Source organism: Rana temporaria, chromosome 4 (genome assembly GCF_905171775.1).
Source record: "Rana temporaria chromosome 4, aRanTem1.1, whole genome shotgun sequence".
Classification (NCBI taxonomy): domain Eukaryota; kingdom Metazoa; phylum Chordata; class Amphibia; order Anura; family Ranidae; genus Rana; species Rana temporaria.
In genome coordinates, this window is record NC_053492.1 from 228,767,851 (window position 1) to 228,780,889 (window position 13,039).

Sequence of the window (13,039 nt, forward strand, 5' to 3'; positions counted from 1 at the left end):
GAAAGAGTCTGCCATTACTAATAATAAAAAAAAAAAGAATTATAATAAAAATGCCATAAACCTATCCCCTATGTTGTAGACACTATGGGCCAGATTCACGTAGAAGTGCGTCTGCGTAACGTATCGTAGATACGTTACACCGCCGCAAGTTTTCATCGCAAGTGCCTGATTCACAAAGCACTTGCAATGAAAACCTACGCTGGCGGCCTCCAGCGTAAGCCCGCGTAATTTAAAGGGGCGTGTGCCATTTAAATTATGCGCGCTCCCGCGCCGGACCTACTGCGCATGCTCCGTTTCGAAATTCCCACCGAGCTTTGCGCGAACTGACGTCATTTTTTCGAACGGCGACGTGCGTAGCGTACTTCCGTATTCCTGGACGTCTTACGCAAACAACGTGAATTTTTAAATTTCGACGCGGGAACGACGGCCATACTTTATACAGAACATACGTGTGCTGTGTAAAGTTAGGGCACCCAAAACGATGACTAACTTTGCGACGGGAAACTAGACTAGCAGCGACGTAGCGAACGCGAAAAACCGTCGTGGATCGCCGTAACTCCTAATTTGCATACCCAACGCTGGTTTATGACGCAAACTCCCCCCAGCGGCGGCCGCGGTACTGCATCCTAAGATCCGACAGTGTAAAACAATTACATCCTGTCGGATCTTAGGGCTATCTATGCGTAACTGATTCTATGAATCAGTCGCATAGATACTCTGAGAGATACGACGGAGTATCTGGGATACTCCGTCGTATCTCGACTGTGAATCTGGCCCTAAAACTTTTGTGCAAACCAATCAATAGACACTTGTGGTGATTTTTTCTACCAAAAATATGTAGAAGAATACATATCGTCCTAAACTGAGGAAGAAATTTGTTGTTTTATATATTTTTTGGGGAATATTTATTATAGCAGAAAGTAAAAAAAAAAAATTCTAAATTGTTCATAGCGCCAAAAAAACACAGAGCTGATCAAACGCCACCAAAAAAAAATGTAAAGCCCTGTGCACACGATCAGTCCATCCGATGAAAACGGTCTGATGGACCGTTTTCATCGGTTAACCGATGAAGCTGACTGATGGTCGTTCGGTTAAAAAAACGAACGTGTCAGAACGCGGTGACGTAAAACACAACGACGTGCTGAAAAAAACGAAGTTCAATGCTTCCAAGCATGCGTCGACTTGATTCTGAGCATGCGTGGATTTTTAACCGATGGTCGTGCCTACTAACGATCGTTTTTTTTTTCTATCGGTTAGGAATCGGTTAAATTTAAAACAAGTTGGCTTTTTTTTTACCGATGGCGCCCACACACGATCGGTTTGGACCGATGAAAACGGTCCATCAGACCGTTCTCATCGGTTTTACCGATCGTGTGTACGCGGCCTAATTGGCTGACAGCTGATCACATGGTAAGGGGCTGGGATCGGCCCTTTACTACAATCTGTGATCCACCAAATCTCATTGGCTCACAAATCACAGAGTGCGCCACGTTTGCCCCGCAGGCGGCACAATCTTGGGAAGACGTACATGGACGCCCTCCTGGCAATTAAGGCCCGTGCTGTAGCCATTTTTCGGCTATAGCGCAGGCAGGAGATTGTTATAGTATATGTGAATCCTCACCTTGTAAAACAACCCATTTGGTTTAAAATAGAAATGAAAGGCAAACCATTTGTGTATACTGTGACATTGGGGGATGTCTAGCTCAGTGGTACATGCGTTTTCATCGATGAACAAGATCACCCAGGGAGAAATGTTCCTCCAAAGCATAGAAAACCAATAAATATACACTTGAAAAATACAACGCTTGTATATTAAAAAAGAGAATTGGATGAAAGAACCCCCCCTTTTTCAAAAATCTGAATGAGGTATACTCCAATATACAACGTTGTAATTTTCAAGTGCATATTTCTAGTGTATATTTATTGGTTTTCTATGCTTTGGAGGAACATTTCTCCCTGGGTGATCTTGTTCATCACCGCGGGGGGAATTTTTTGATACTTTATGTGTTCACTAATAAAATCTTCATTAATTGCTGATGGTTCTCTGTGGTTGATTCACCTTCAGATTTTCCTGTGGGACATCTCTGTGTTCCACAACTCCCATTCCACAATTAAGATGCCAGCACCGGGGACTGGAGTAAGTCCCCGTTGTCTCCCTTGGGTGAGCACAGCGTTGGATCCTGGGGCAGTTGAGTGTTTGTTTATTAGGCTCTGTTCACATCTAGGTGTTGCTATTTTACAGGCGTTTTTTGGGGCATTTTTGCAGAGTTTTGCAGTGTTTCTGTACAGGTGTTTTCAAGGTTAAAAAGGTCACCAATGTAAAAGCAGTAAAATGCCTGTAATCTGCCGATAAAAGAAGCTCATGTACTTGTTTTGTGTGCTCAGGTATGAACAGGGGCCATTGAAATTAACTGAATTTGTCAAAGCTGAGGTTTAGAGAAGAAAGCGCCCAAAAATGCCTAGATGTGAACAGAGCCTAAAGGTGCCTTAGAAAATGCCTAAAACCGCCTAGATGTAAACAGAGCCTTAAGGCTCCATTCACATCTAGGCATTTATTGGGCACAAAAACGCCCAATAAGACAAATCCCATTCATTTCAATGGCCGCTGTTCACATCTGAGCGTTCTGTCGTCTAAAGCAAAATGCCCATTGCTCAAAAAAGTACTCAAAGTGCTCAAAAAATTACATGAGCTTATTTTTTGGCAGATTACAGGAGTTTTACTGTTTTTACATTGATGACCTTTTAACCTTAAAAATGCCTGTACAAAAACGCTCAAAAACTCTGCAAAAACGCCTGTAAAATAGCAACGCCTAGATGTGAACAGAGCCTTAGTCAGCCGCTGCAGTTTTTGTAGCTGCTGACTCTTAATTTTCATAAACATGACTGAAGCTCCGCTTTAGGTTTTACAGCAAAAATAAGGTTTAACCACTTCCCGCCCGGTCAATAGTCAATTGACATCCGGGAAGTGGTTGTGAAATCCTGACTGGACGTCTATTGCCATCCTGCAGGATAACATGCCGGCTTGCGCCTGTGGGGGCGCGCGGCGATCGGTGATGCGGGGTGTCAGTCTGACAACCTGCATTTCAGATCTTGGTAAAGAGCCTCCGGCGGAGGCTCTTTACCACGTGATCAGCCGTGTCCAATCACGGCTGATCACGATGTAAACAGAAAGAGCCATTGATCGGCTCTTCCTCACTCGCGTCTGACAGACGCGAGTAGAGGAGAGCTGATCGGCGGCTCTCCTGACAGGGGGGGTTCGCGCTGATTGTTTATCAGCGCAACCCCCCCTCGGATGCCCACACTGGACCACCAGGGAAGAGGGCAACAATATAAAAACAAGAAAAAAAAAGAGAACAATAGATGCCTATGAAATGGGCACTGACTGGCATAATATGGGATAAAAAAGTGATGCCCAGCAATCCCCTCAGTGTCCATCAGTCCCACACCTCAGTGTCCATCAGTGCCACCTCTCAGTACCCATCCATGTCCAGTGCCCACCTATCAGTGCCGCCCATGAGTGCCCATCAGTGCCGCCTATGAGTGCCCGCCAGTGCCGCCTATGAATGCCCAGTGCCGCCTATGAGTGCCCATCAGTACCGCCTATGAGTGCCCATCAGTGCCGCCTATGAGTGCCCATCAGTGCCGCATACCAGCGCCGCCTATCAGTGCCACCTCATCTGTGCCCATCAGTGCCACCTCATCGGTGCCCATCAGTGCCGCCATATCAGTGCCCGTAATTGAAGAAGAAAACGTACTTATTTAAAAAAAAAAATACAGAAAAAAATAAAAACTTTATTTTTTTCCAAAATAAAAATTGCAGAGGTGATCAAATGCTAACAAAAGAAAGCTCTATTTGTGGGAACAAAATTATAAAAAAAATTGTTTGGGTACAGTGTAGCATGACCACGCAATTTGTCATTCAAAGTGCGACAGCGCTGAAAGCTGAAAATTAGCTTGGGCAGGAAGGTTCGTAAGTGCCTGGTATGGAAGTGGTTAAAAATACATGAAAAACAGCAATTGTATTATGTTGAATGACAATATTTTGAATTATTTCATTTTAAGTGTCAGACTACCCATTGTTCTCAGTGATAGCTATCACACCCCTAGATAAATGGTCAGCCTAAAGCTTTCCATAAATTGTGTGATGTTCATCCAGTTCATGAGGAACCGGACAAAATGTGGTCAGTGGATGGCTCTGCCTGCCCCACTACGTTCGATAAAAATCATTTGACCAACTCGTGTTGAATGAGCCTGCCAGAAAACTTTTGACCAAACAGCGTCTACACCCAATCAATGTCCCGGCAGGTCTTTGACAGCTTAATGAACTTGCTCTTAACATAACATTCATCTCCAAAACTAACCTTCGATTGTATTTCCTTCATTGCATTGCTTAGGCACCATAAAGAATGGAAGGAATTTGAAATCTCTCTTGACCTTTGTTCCCAGCCAGCTGTCTATATTCATCCCATTTCTTGTCTTTGCTGGCCAGCTCTGCCTGATTTCTAAGGCAATCACAAGATCCACCTCAATGTTTGTTGGTCTATTCGTAATTATGAGAGTCACCGCAGGGCTGGATGCACTACTTCTCTTTATAGAAACTGGCATTCCTGTAAAAAGATGGAAGCAAAATCAATCCAGACAAAATGCAACATTACGACTGCATAAGATGAAAATATATTGATGAGATCCGCACTCCAGTCTGTTCCTCTTCTAAGTCACTTTAATGGATCATCCATAATACCTATACAGCCATAATGTCTCCACCAAAGTAACCATCTCCTTTTTGATGGGCTTTACTACATTGTAGCTTGATCAAAAGATCTGTGCGAACAGTTAGAGGGAGCAGGAGGAATGGATGCCAAGGGCTGTGTGACCAAGGAGTGGGATTAGAGGACACTGGAGGCTAAGGCCCAGATTCTCAAAGGGCTTACGTCGTATCTTTGCGACTGATTCTTAGAATCAGTTACGCATAGATAGCCATTAGATCCGACAGGCGTAAGTCTCTTACGCCGTCGGATCTTAAATGCAATTTTTTTTGTTGCCCGCTAGGTGGCGCTTCTGTCGATTTCCCCATCGAGTATGCAAATTAGCTAGATACGCAAATTCACGAACGTACGCGCGGCCGACGCAGTAAAGTTACGATGTTTACGCTAGGCTTTTCCCGGCGTAAAGTTACCCCTGGGTCAATTTAAAATTTACGTCGTTTGCGTAAGTCGTCCGTGAATGGTGCTGGACGTAATTTACGTCCACGTCAAAACCAATGACATCCTTGTGACGTCATTTAGAGCAATGCACGCCGTGAAATTTTAGGGACGGCGCATGCGCAGTTCGTTCGGCACGGGGACGCGCTTCATTTAAATAAAACACGCCCCCTACCCCCCGAATTTGAATTCCGCCGGGTGATTTACGCTACACCGCCGCAACTTTACAGGCAAGTGCTTTGTGAATAAAGCACTTGCCTGAAAAACTTGCGGCGGCGTAACGTAAATGAGATACGTTACGCCCGCACAGAGATACGCCGATCTCTGTGAATCTGCCCCTAAGTGATCAGTGAGAAAAAGTAGAACAGGACACCAGGGGCTGAGTGATCAGTGAAAAGAAGAAGAGGGCACTGGGGGCCATGTGATCAGTGAGCAGGGTTAGGAGGAGAGGAACAGGGCACTGAGGGTGGTGTGAGAAGAAGCAGGGGAGAAGAGGGCACCGGGGGCCATGTGTTCAGTAAGGTTCCTTCCACACTGCCACGACTTGAAAGTCACTCAATTTTGCCGCTATTTTTCGGCCACGATTGTATGAAATGCTTGTGTAAACTTAAGGTCTATGGACCTCAACTCGAATTCAAGTCAAACCAAAGTAGTACAAGGACTACTTTGAAGTTGGTGCGACTTGAAGTCACACAGATATGAATGGTTGTCATTGGGAATCATGGGGTACGACTTGTCATGCGACTCTGATGTTTAAAGTCGTATAAGTGTGGAGCACAAGGAGAGGACATCCGGGGTCCTGTGATCAGTGAATGGGAGCAAGAGGAAAGGACGCCCAGGAATGTGTGATCAGTGGGAAGGAGAGGACATCAAAGGCTGTGGAGTTCCCCCTTGAGGCTGTTTACCCATCCATGGCCTCTAAATCCTGCACAGGACCTTAGGGCTAAATTGTCGTACAGAAGCATCGGAGTGTTGGTCCTTTAGTTTCTGGAAATATTACCTTAACCCCCTACCAAGGAACTGGTCATTGCAACATGCCAGCTTCCAGGGCTGGGTTTGAGCAGCAGTTGCTGAACTAGTAACTTGTTCATTTATACTAATGTATATAGTTCATGCTTAAACAGTTTACTTTAGGCAGGCTTCTCACGGCCCCCAATGGTGGCACGTGCCCCTCAAATTCAGGGGTGAAGGTGCTTTGGTGGGGTGCTGGAATAGTCTCACTTATCTTAATTTAGCATTTCTCTGATTTAGAAGTTTGTCTCTTTCTATACCATTAAGCCTTGCTCGCTACAGGAGCGTACAGGTACGTTGCCCTTTAAGAGCAAAGCCGTGGGTCTCGCGCCGCCGGTGTCCCACGATCGGGTCAAAGAGCTGAAGAACGGGGAGAGGTAAGTGTAAACACACTTCTCCCCGTGCTTCTTAGTGAGCCTGTCACTAATCGTCTGTTCCCTGTCATAGGGAACGAAGATCAGTGACGTCACACGCAAAGCCACGCCCCCTACAGTAAGAAACACACATTAGGTCACACTTAACCCCTTTAGCGCCCCATACAGGTTAACCCCTTCACTGCCAGTGTCATTTTCACAGTAATCAGTGCATTTTTATAGCACTGGTCACTGTAAAAATTACAATGGTCCCAAAATACTGTCAAAAGTGTCCAATGTGTCTGCCATAATGTCGCAGTCATGATAAAAATAGCTGATCGCCACCAATACTAGTAAAAAACTGTGTCCATGCCTCACTGTGCCTCACGGTGTCCATGCCTCACTGTGCCCATGCCTCACTGTGTCCATGACTAGACTTACGTTTAACATGGGACTATATAGAAGGGGTGTCCGGCTTTAAGAAATCGGTGCTCCCCAGCCATAGGTCCCCCAGACAGCAAACTTTGCACACTTGTAGAGGAGAACGGGAGCGACATGTAGGCCATGGTTCTGGGGACCTACGGCCGGCCAATACCAGGTCCCCAAATTTACCGGAGAAATTACCGTTTAACATGAGAGAGTCTATGGAAGGGGTGCCCGACTTTGTGTAAAAAAAAATCCATGTTTTTTTTACTACTAATGATACTATTTTCATGGGAAAATTCTTGGATATAGTCCCTTATCATTCATTCCAACAGAGAGTTTAACATGCGGCCTGGTCATGCCTAGAGGAACACCGGTGATGCTGTGCAAGTATGGCTGCCATGGTGGCCGGCCCAGACAAGCCTGGCCCATGCACATATGGAGGGACACTGAGGATGCCTTGCAAGAATAGCAGAGGCACGTCTGGAGGGTTGCTGGGCTGACATGTTTGCAATAACACTGGCAGCAGCAAATGCAGGGACTCCCGCTTGTGCCAGGGTAGAAAATGCCACATAGCCGGATCTAGATGGATGCTGGGGAGGGCTGCGCCCCCCCACACATTTTAGTTGCCAAAACAGAGGATTTGCAACTCTGTACATATGCTCATTAAAATCTTCTTTTATTCAAGCACTCTACAGAAAAAAACCAGGCTTAGATACAGAGATGTTACAAAGGATGTAACATCTCTGTATCTAATGCTGGGTTTTTCTGTGGAATGCTTGAATAAAATATTTTAATGAGCATATGTACAGAGTTGGCAATCCTCTGTTTTGGAATATGTTGTGACAGTGCTGCGGCTGCAGATCAGGCACCCGTTTTCCCTTAGGCTTTGTTCACACATATATACGGGTGGTTCCCACTGCTGGTCCACACCTGTTCCTGCAGCCACAACCACCTGCACAGAAAAACGCTAGAGATGCATGTGTGTAACGGCACCTGCATGCGCTGAAATTCGCTGTAGCCAACTCCCGCACTGTACTTGTGGTTCCTGTGCGGGCTGCAATTTCAAAAATGGAGCACAGACCCTTTCCCTGTGTTTTCAGGAGGCATGGCAGCGCATTCAAATGAATGGGCTGCCGTGCCTACACAAAAAAACAACTCGCAAAGTTTGAAGTGTGAACCAGTGGTTATTTTTAGCATACAGTGGGGATCGAAAGTTTGGGCACCCCAGGTAAAAAATTTGTATTAATGTGCATAACTAAGCCAAGGAAAGATGGAAAAATCTCCAAAAGGCATCAAATTACAGATTAGACATTCTTATAATATGTAAAAAAAAAGTTAGATTTTATTTCCATCATTTACACTTTCAAAATTACAGAAAACAAAAAAATGGCGTCTGCAAAACCTTGGGCACCCTGCAGAGTTAATATCTTGTACTGCCCCCTTTGGCAAGTATCACAGCTTGCTCATTTTGTCAAGGGGAATCGGGTAGTTTTTTTTAAAGTTGATTGACAGGCTTCCGTATAGAGCCGCACCGACGTTCGGCTTCTTTCGGCTACTCGTGACGCGATAGATGCGACCGTCGGAAGCCTGTCAATCAAGTAGGAACGCCCAGTCCCGCAGCCCATACCCGGAAGCGGCGGAGAAGATGCATCTCTAAAACGGTAAGTACGGCTTCGATTTTAAAAAAACTACCCGATTCCCCTTGACAAAATGAGCATCAATCTAAGGTTAAAAATTTTCTTTCCGGGTGAACCTCCACTTTAAATATTGCTAAGATACGACCGGCGTAAGTTATGCCGCATACACACCATCACTTTATGTGATGAAAAAAACCGACATTTTCTGTGAAGTAAAAAGTGACCTTTTTGAAACTTCAATTTTCAAAGACGAAGTTGCCTACACACCATCGTTTTTCTCACAATGTTCTAGCAAAGCGAGGTTACGTTCCACCACGTTTTTCCATTGAAGCTCGCTTCATAACTAGCTTCTGGGCATGCGCGGGTGATAAAACGTCTTTTTAAACGACGTTTTTTGCTACACACGGTCAATTTCTGTGAAGTAAAAAACGAGCATGCTTCAATTTTTTTTGGTCATTTTTTACAAGACATAAAACAACGTTTTCCCCCACACACGGTCAATTAAAGTGACGTTTTTAAAAATGTCGTTTTTTTTCATCACATAAAGTGATGGTGTGTACGGGGCATAAGTCTCCTACGCCGTCGTATCTTAACTGCATATTTACGCTGGCCGCTAGGGGCGTGTACGCTGATTTCCGCCTAGAATATGTAAATCAGCTAGATACGCATATTCACGAACGTACGCCCGGCCGTCGCAGTAAAGATACGCCGTTTACGTAAGGAGTTTTCAGGCGTAAAGATAAATCACCAAAAAGATGGCGCAGCCAATGTTAAGTATGGACGTCGGAACCGCGTCAAATTTTTCACGTTTTACGTCGTTTGCGTAAGTCGTCCGTGAATGGGGCTTGGCGTAATTTACGTTCACGTCGAAACCAATGAGTCTTTGCGGCGTAATTTGGAGCATGCGCACTGGGATACGTCCACGGACGGCGCATGCGCCGTTAGTAAAAAACGTAATTTACGTGGGGTCACAATGATTTTACATACAACACGCCCACATCCTACACATTTGAATTAGGCGGACTTACGCCGCCCCAGTTACACTACGCCGCCGTAAGTTAGAGCGCAACTTATTTGTGAATACAGGACCTGCTGCTCCAACGTACGGCGGCGTAGTGTATCTGAGATACGCTACGCCCGCCGAAATCTATGTGAATCTAGCCCTTAGTGTACCATCACCCCACCCCCTGCCTACCAAAGACATTTTACTTATGGCAAAAATCTACAAAATAAGTAAAAGAAAAAGGACCATGTGACTTACCTGATATTGCTTCTTTAACAAGCTTTCTGAACTGTGTCAGAATTATTTTGGCAGAAATTTTTCTATCATCGTCTACATATTTATCCATAAAGTATGCCATATTGCGTTTACAGCTTAATGTATAGAAAGCTCCACTTCCACCAAACTCTGTCAAGTCAATTCTTTGATCATCACAGATTGGTATTTTCAACATGATATCAAACTCATTTGGTCTAGAAATCTAGAAGAGAGTAAAGAATGATAATTGTTTTCATTATTTGACTACAAAAAGGAGCATTAATACAATTTTAAAAACATGCTTCTTTAATCGTAGAGTATGGAATACATTATTCTTTATCCATGGGTTATATGCAGCTACCTTCAGGTTATTGGACACTGATAGATAAAAAAGCTGCAGGGTAATTTCCCATATAACTCCTCCCACTCCCAGCAAGCCTCAGTTTTTTGCTAGTGCCGTTTTATGATGGGCATCTTCTCCACTGAGATGCTTACCTCTTATATGGAGGATTTGGCTTTCAAAGATTCTTCCGGACTGAACTAGAGACTGTTGCTCCTTTTCTGTAGATTTTGGATCAGCTGATTACTTGGCCAACTTTACCCAGACCCTACTGGAATGAAGATGCGGGCCAGCCTGCAACGACACCTTGGACACTGGATTCTGCATGGGCGCTCCGGCATGACATATGGTGAATCACGTTGAATTAGTTTCAGGGTGCTATACAGGTTCAGGGTTGTTCTCCATTAGTTGATGTAGCTCCGTACTTGAAAACCCCTTCAGGGGTATGCCCACTGTGGAGGGAGGAGCCAAGATGGGCCTTGGGTTGGGTGATTGTGGGCCAACATCTTCCATGAGCCCAGTGCTCTGTTTTTCCAATCACTGGAGTCCAATGGACCATCGGCTGTGACAGTTAAAATGTGTGTTTTAGCCATGAGTTGGAAAGTCATTTCTGGTGCATTTATTTGGGTAATGTTTCCTCTGTGGTAGCTTCTACTGCAATTTACTGTGCTGCCATAGTGCAGTTTTTCCCCCCCATGCCTATCATGCTTGCAAGCAGTTTTTATATTTAAATCCTGGTGCATGGAGGACAAAATGGTTCAGCATTAGGCTTCTGCATTAAAACAATACAGCGAATACCTGGGCTCTGTCTGTTAAGAGTGCCTAGCACATACAGCAATAACCCTTCTCAGGCGATTGCGAGTACCCTTCTCATGATATTGTAGCACCACACATGGCAGATATTGAGGCGCAGAGTCCTGACCCTGTGTTGGTAAGGTCCTGCTGTGTACTTGGGGTACAGCAGCTTGTAGTGACCTAGTCCTGAACAGCCACTATCCCCTACTGTAGTGGGTTGTGAGTATCCTTTGTGGGTAATGTCTCACTATGTACTGTTATACAGAGACCTGTGATGGCCTTGTCACAGACAGGCATTGTCCCCTCCTGCTCTGCAGTAGTTGTGAATGACCCTTGCAGGTAATGTCTCACTTAATAATGTTGTTACAGAAGCCTATCGTGACTTTGTCAAACAGGACCATTGACTTTCCTGCCCTGCAGTGATTTGTGAGTACACATCGTTTGTAACATCTGTATACTGTTGTACAGTGGCATATGGTGACCTAGTCATGAATGGTCATTAACAGCTAATGCAGTAGATCTGTGAGCAACTTTGTTATTAACATTTTACTGAGTATTGATTGTCAAAAGTCTATGGCAACCTCATATGGCCATTGACCTATATTGATTTGCAGTGATCTGGGAAAAATCTAATTGGGAATATCTGTGTACTGTTTGTAAAAAAGCCTATGGTGTCCTTCTCATGCACATTCATTGTCCCCCCTGCTCTGGTAAAAAATGCTATTGCAAAAACATTGAAAAACAGGTACTATTTAACTTGCATACTATTGTATGCTGGCCTACGATGATCTAGTCACAGCAAGCCATTAACCCCTCTTTTCTACATGGGCAGCCTTTGCCCCTCCTTTGTTTAAAGGCCTTGGTTGCTCTAGTCACACTCGGTCGTCTTTCTGCCCTGCTCTTCAGCTGGGTTTTGAGTCCACTCTGTAGTCTATTGGGGCATCGTGTCATGTTGGCTAGCACTGATCACACTAATCGTGACCAGTCTACTTCTTACTCCTCTCCATATCTGTTTATCCTACAGCTTTTGTTCAGCTGAGGCCAAAGCATAAATATACCCTATCCCTTCAGATGAATTGGTGTGTGGGAAAGAATGGTCTAGGGGTCACAACCCCTAGGCCCGGAGTCATTTATGTCAGAGGCTCAGGGCCACCCCAAGTCTTTTGAAGTCCTCATCCTACTACTGATTCCAGGATTTTTCAGACAAATGTTGTGTTCTAAGGCCAGAAGTGAGGGTTTCAGCCTCTATCTCCATTAGATTGGTGGACCATCACAGTGCTCTGACTTGGTTTTCTTTCTGGGATCATGCCCAAGGGGGCATTTGCCCCATACCATATTTTTTCAGGGTGGTGGCTTACGTCGATCATGAGGGAGAATTTTCATGTCCCCCTATTTACAAAGTAGAAAAATGATTCTGTCCTGGGCAGAAATCTTTGTTCAAGCCCTGTCCGCCATGCACATTCCAGACTTAGTAAATTGGCCAGCAGCTGTGGTCAGTGTCTGGTCTCTGGATTCAGCCACAAACTCCCCTGGGCTGATCACCTAACCTTCACTGTGGATGCTCTGACACCTATATATTTTGGTTGCTACCAAACTGAGGCTTGCTGGGAGTAGAAGGGGTATATGAGCAATGACCCTGCAGCTTTCTTTTGGCCACTGTCTAAACACTTGAAGGTAGCAGCATATATGGATCAAGAATGCTGTCTGTACTCCAAGAAAAGGATTTTTAAGGTAAGTCAAAAATCAAATTTTTGTGACCATTCTTCTTTTCTGACTTAATTCAGGTACATTTGTAGTGCCTAAAAGACTACATACAAGTGAAGATCCATACTATGAGCCTTTTCACTCATGGGCATTGCAGTAACACACCATGCATGTGCTGGTGCAATACAGTGCCATACATTTTAATATTTGTAAAGAATATATAATACCATTTATGTTTATATACATTATATTAAACATTACATAACTACACTAAACTGTACTTTTGTTCCCTAGTTTTAAAACTTGCCTTTCAT

General features: G+C 44.5%; 1 protein-coding gene across 1 annotated transcript in view; it reads right to left on the minus strand.

Moving 5' to 3' along the window:
- The window catches only part of LOC120937034 (cyclic GMP-AMP synthase-like), a 62,386-nt gene that overhangs the window by 30,372 nt on the left and 18,975 nt on the right, over positions 1-13,039 (minus strand). Inside the window, exons 2-3 of the mRNA XM_040349955.1 lie at positions 9,890-10,109; positions 4,362-4,607 (exon numbers count right to left, since the gene is read on the minus strand). Coding sequence (XP_040205889.1) covers positions 4,362-4,607; positions 9,890-10,109 — 466 coding nt within the window. The remainder of the gene's footprint in view (positions 1-4,361; positions 4,608-9,889; positions 10,110-13,039) is intronic.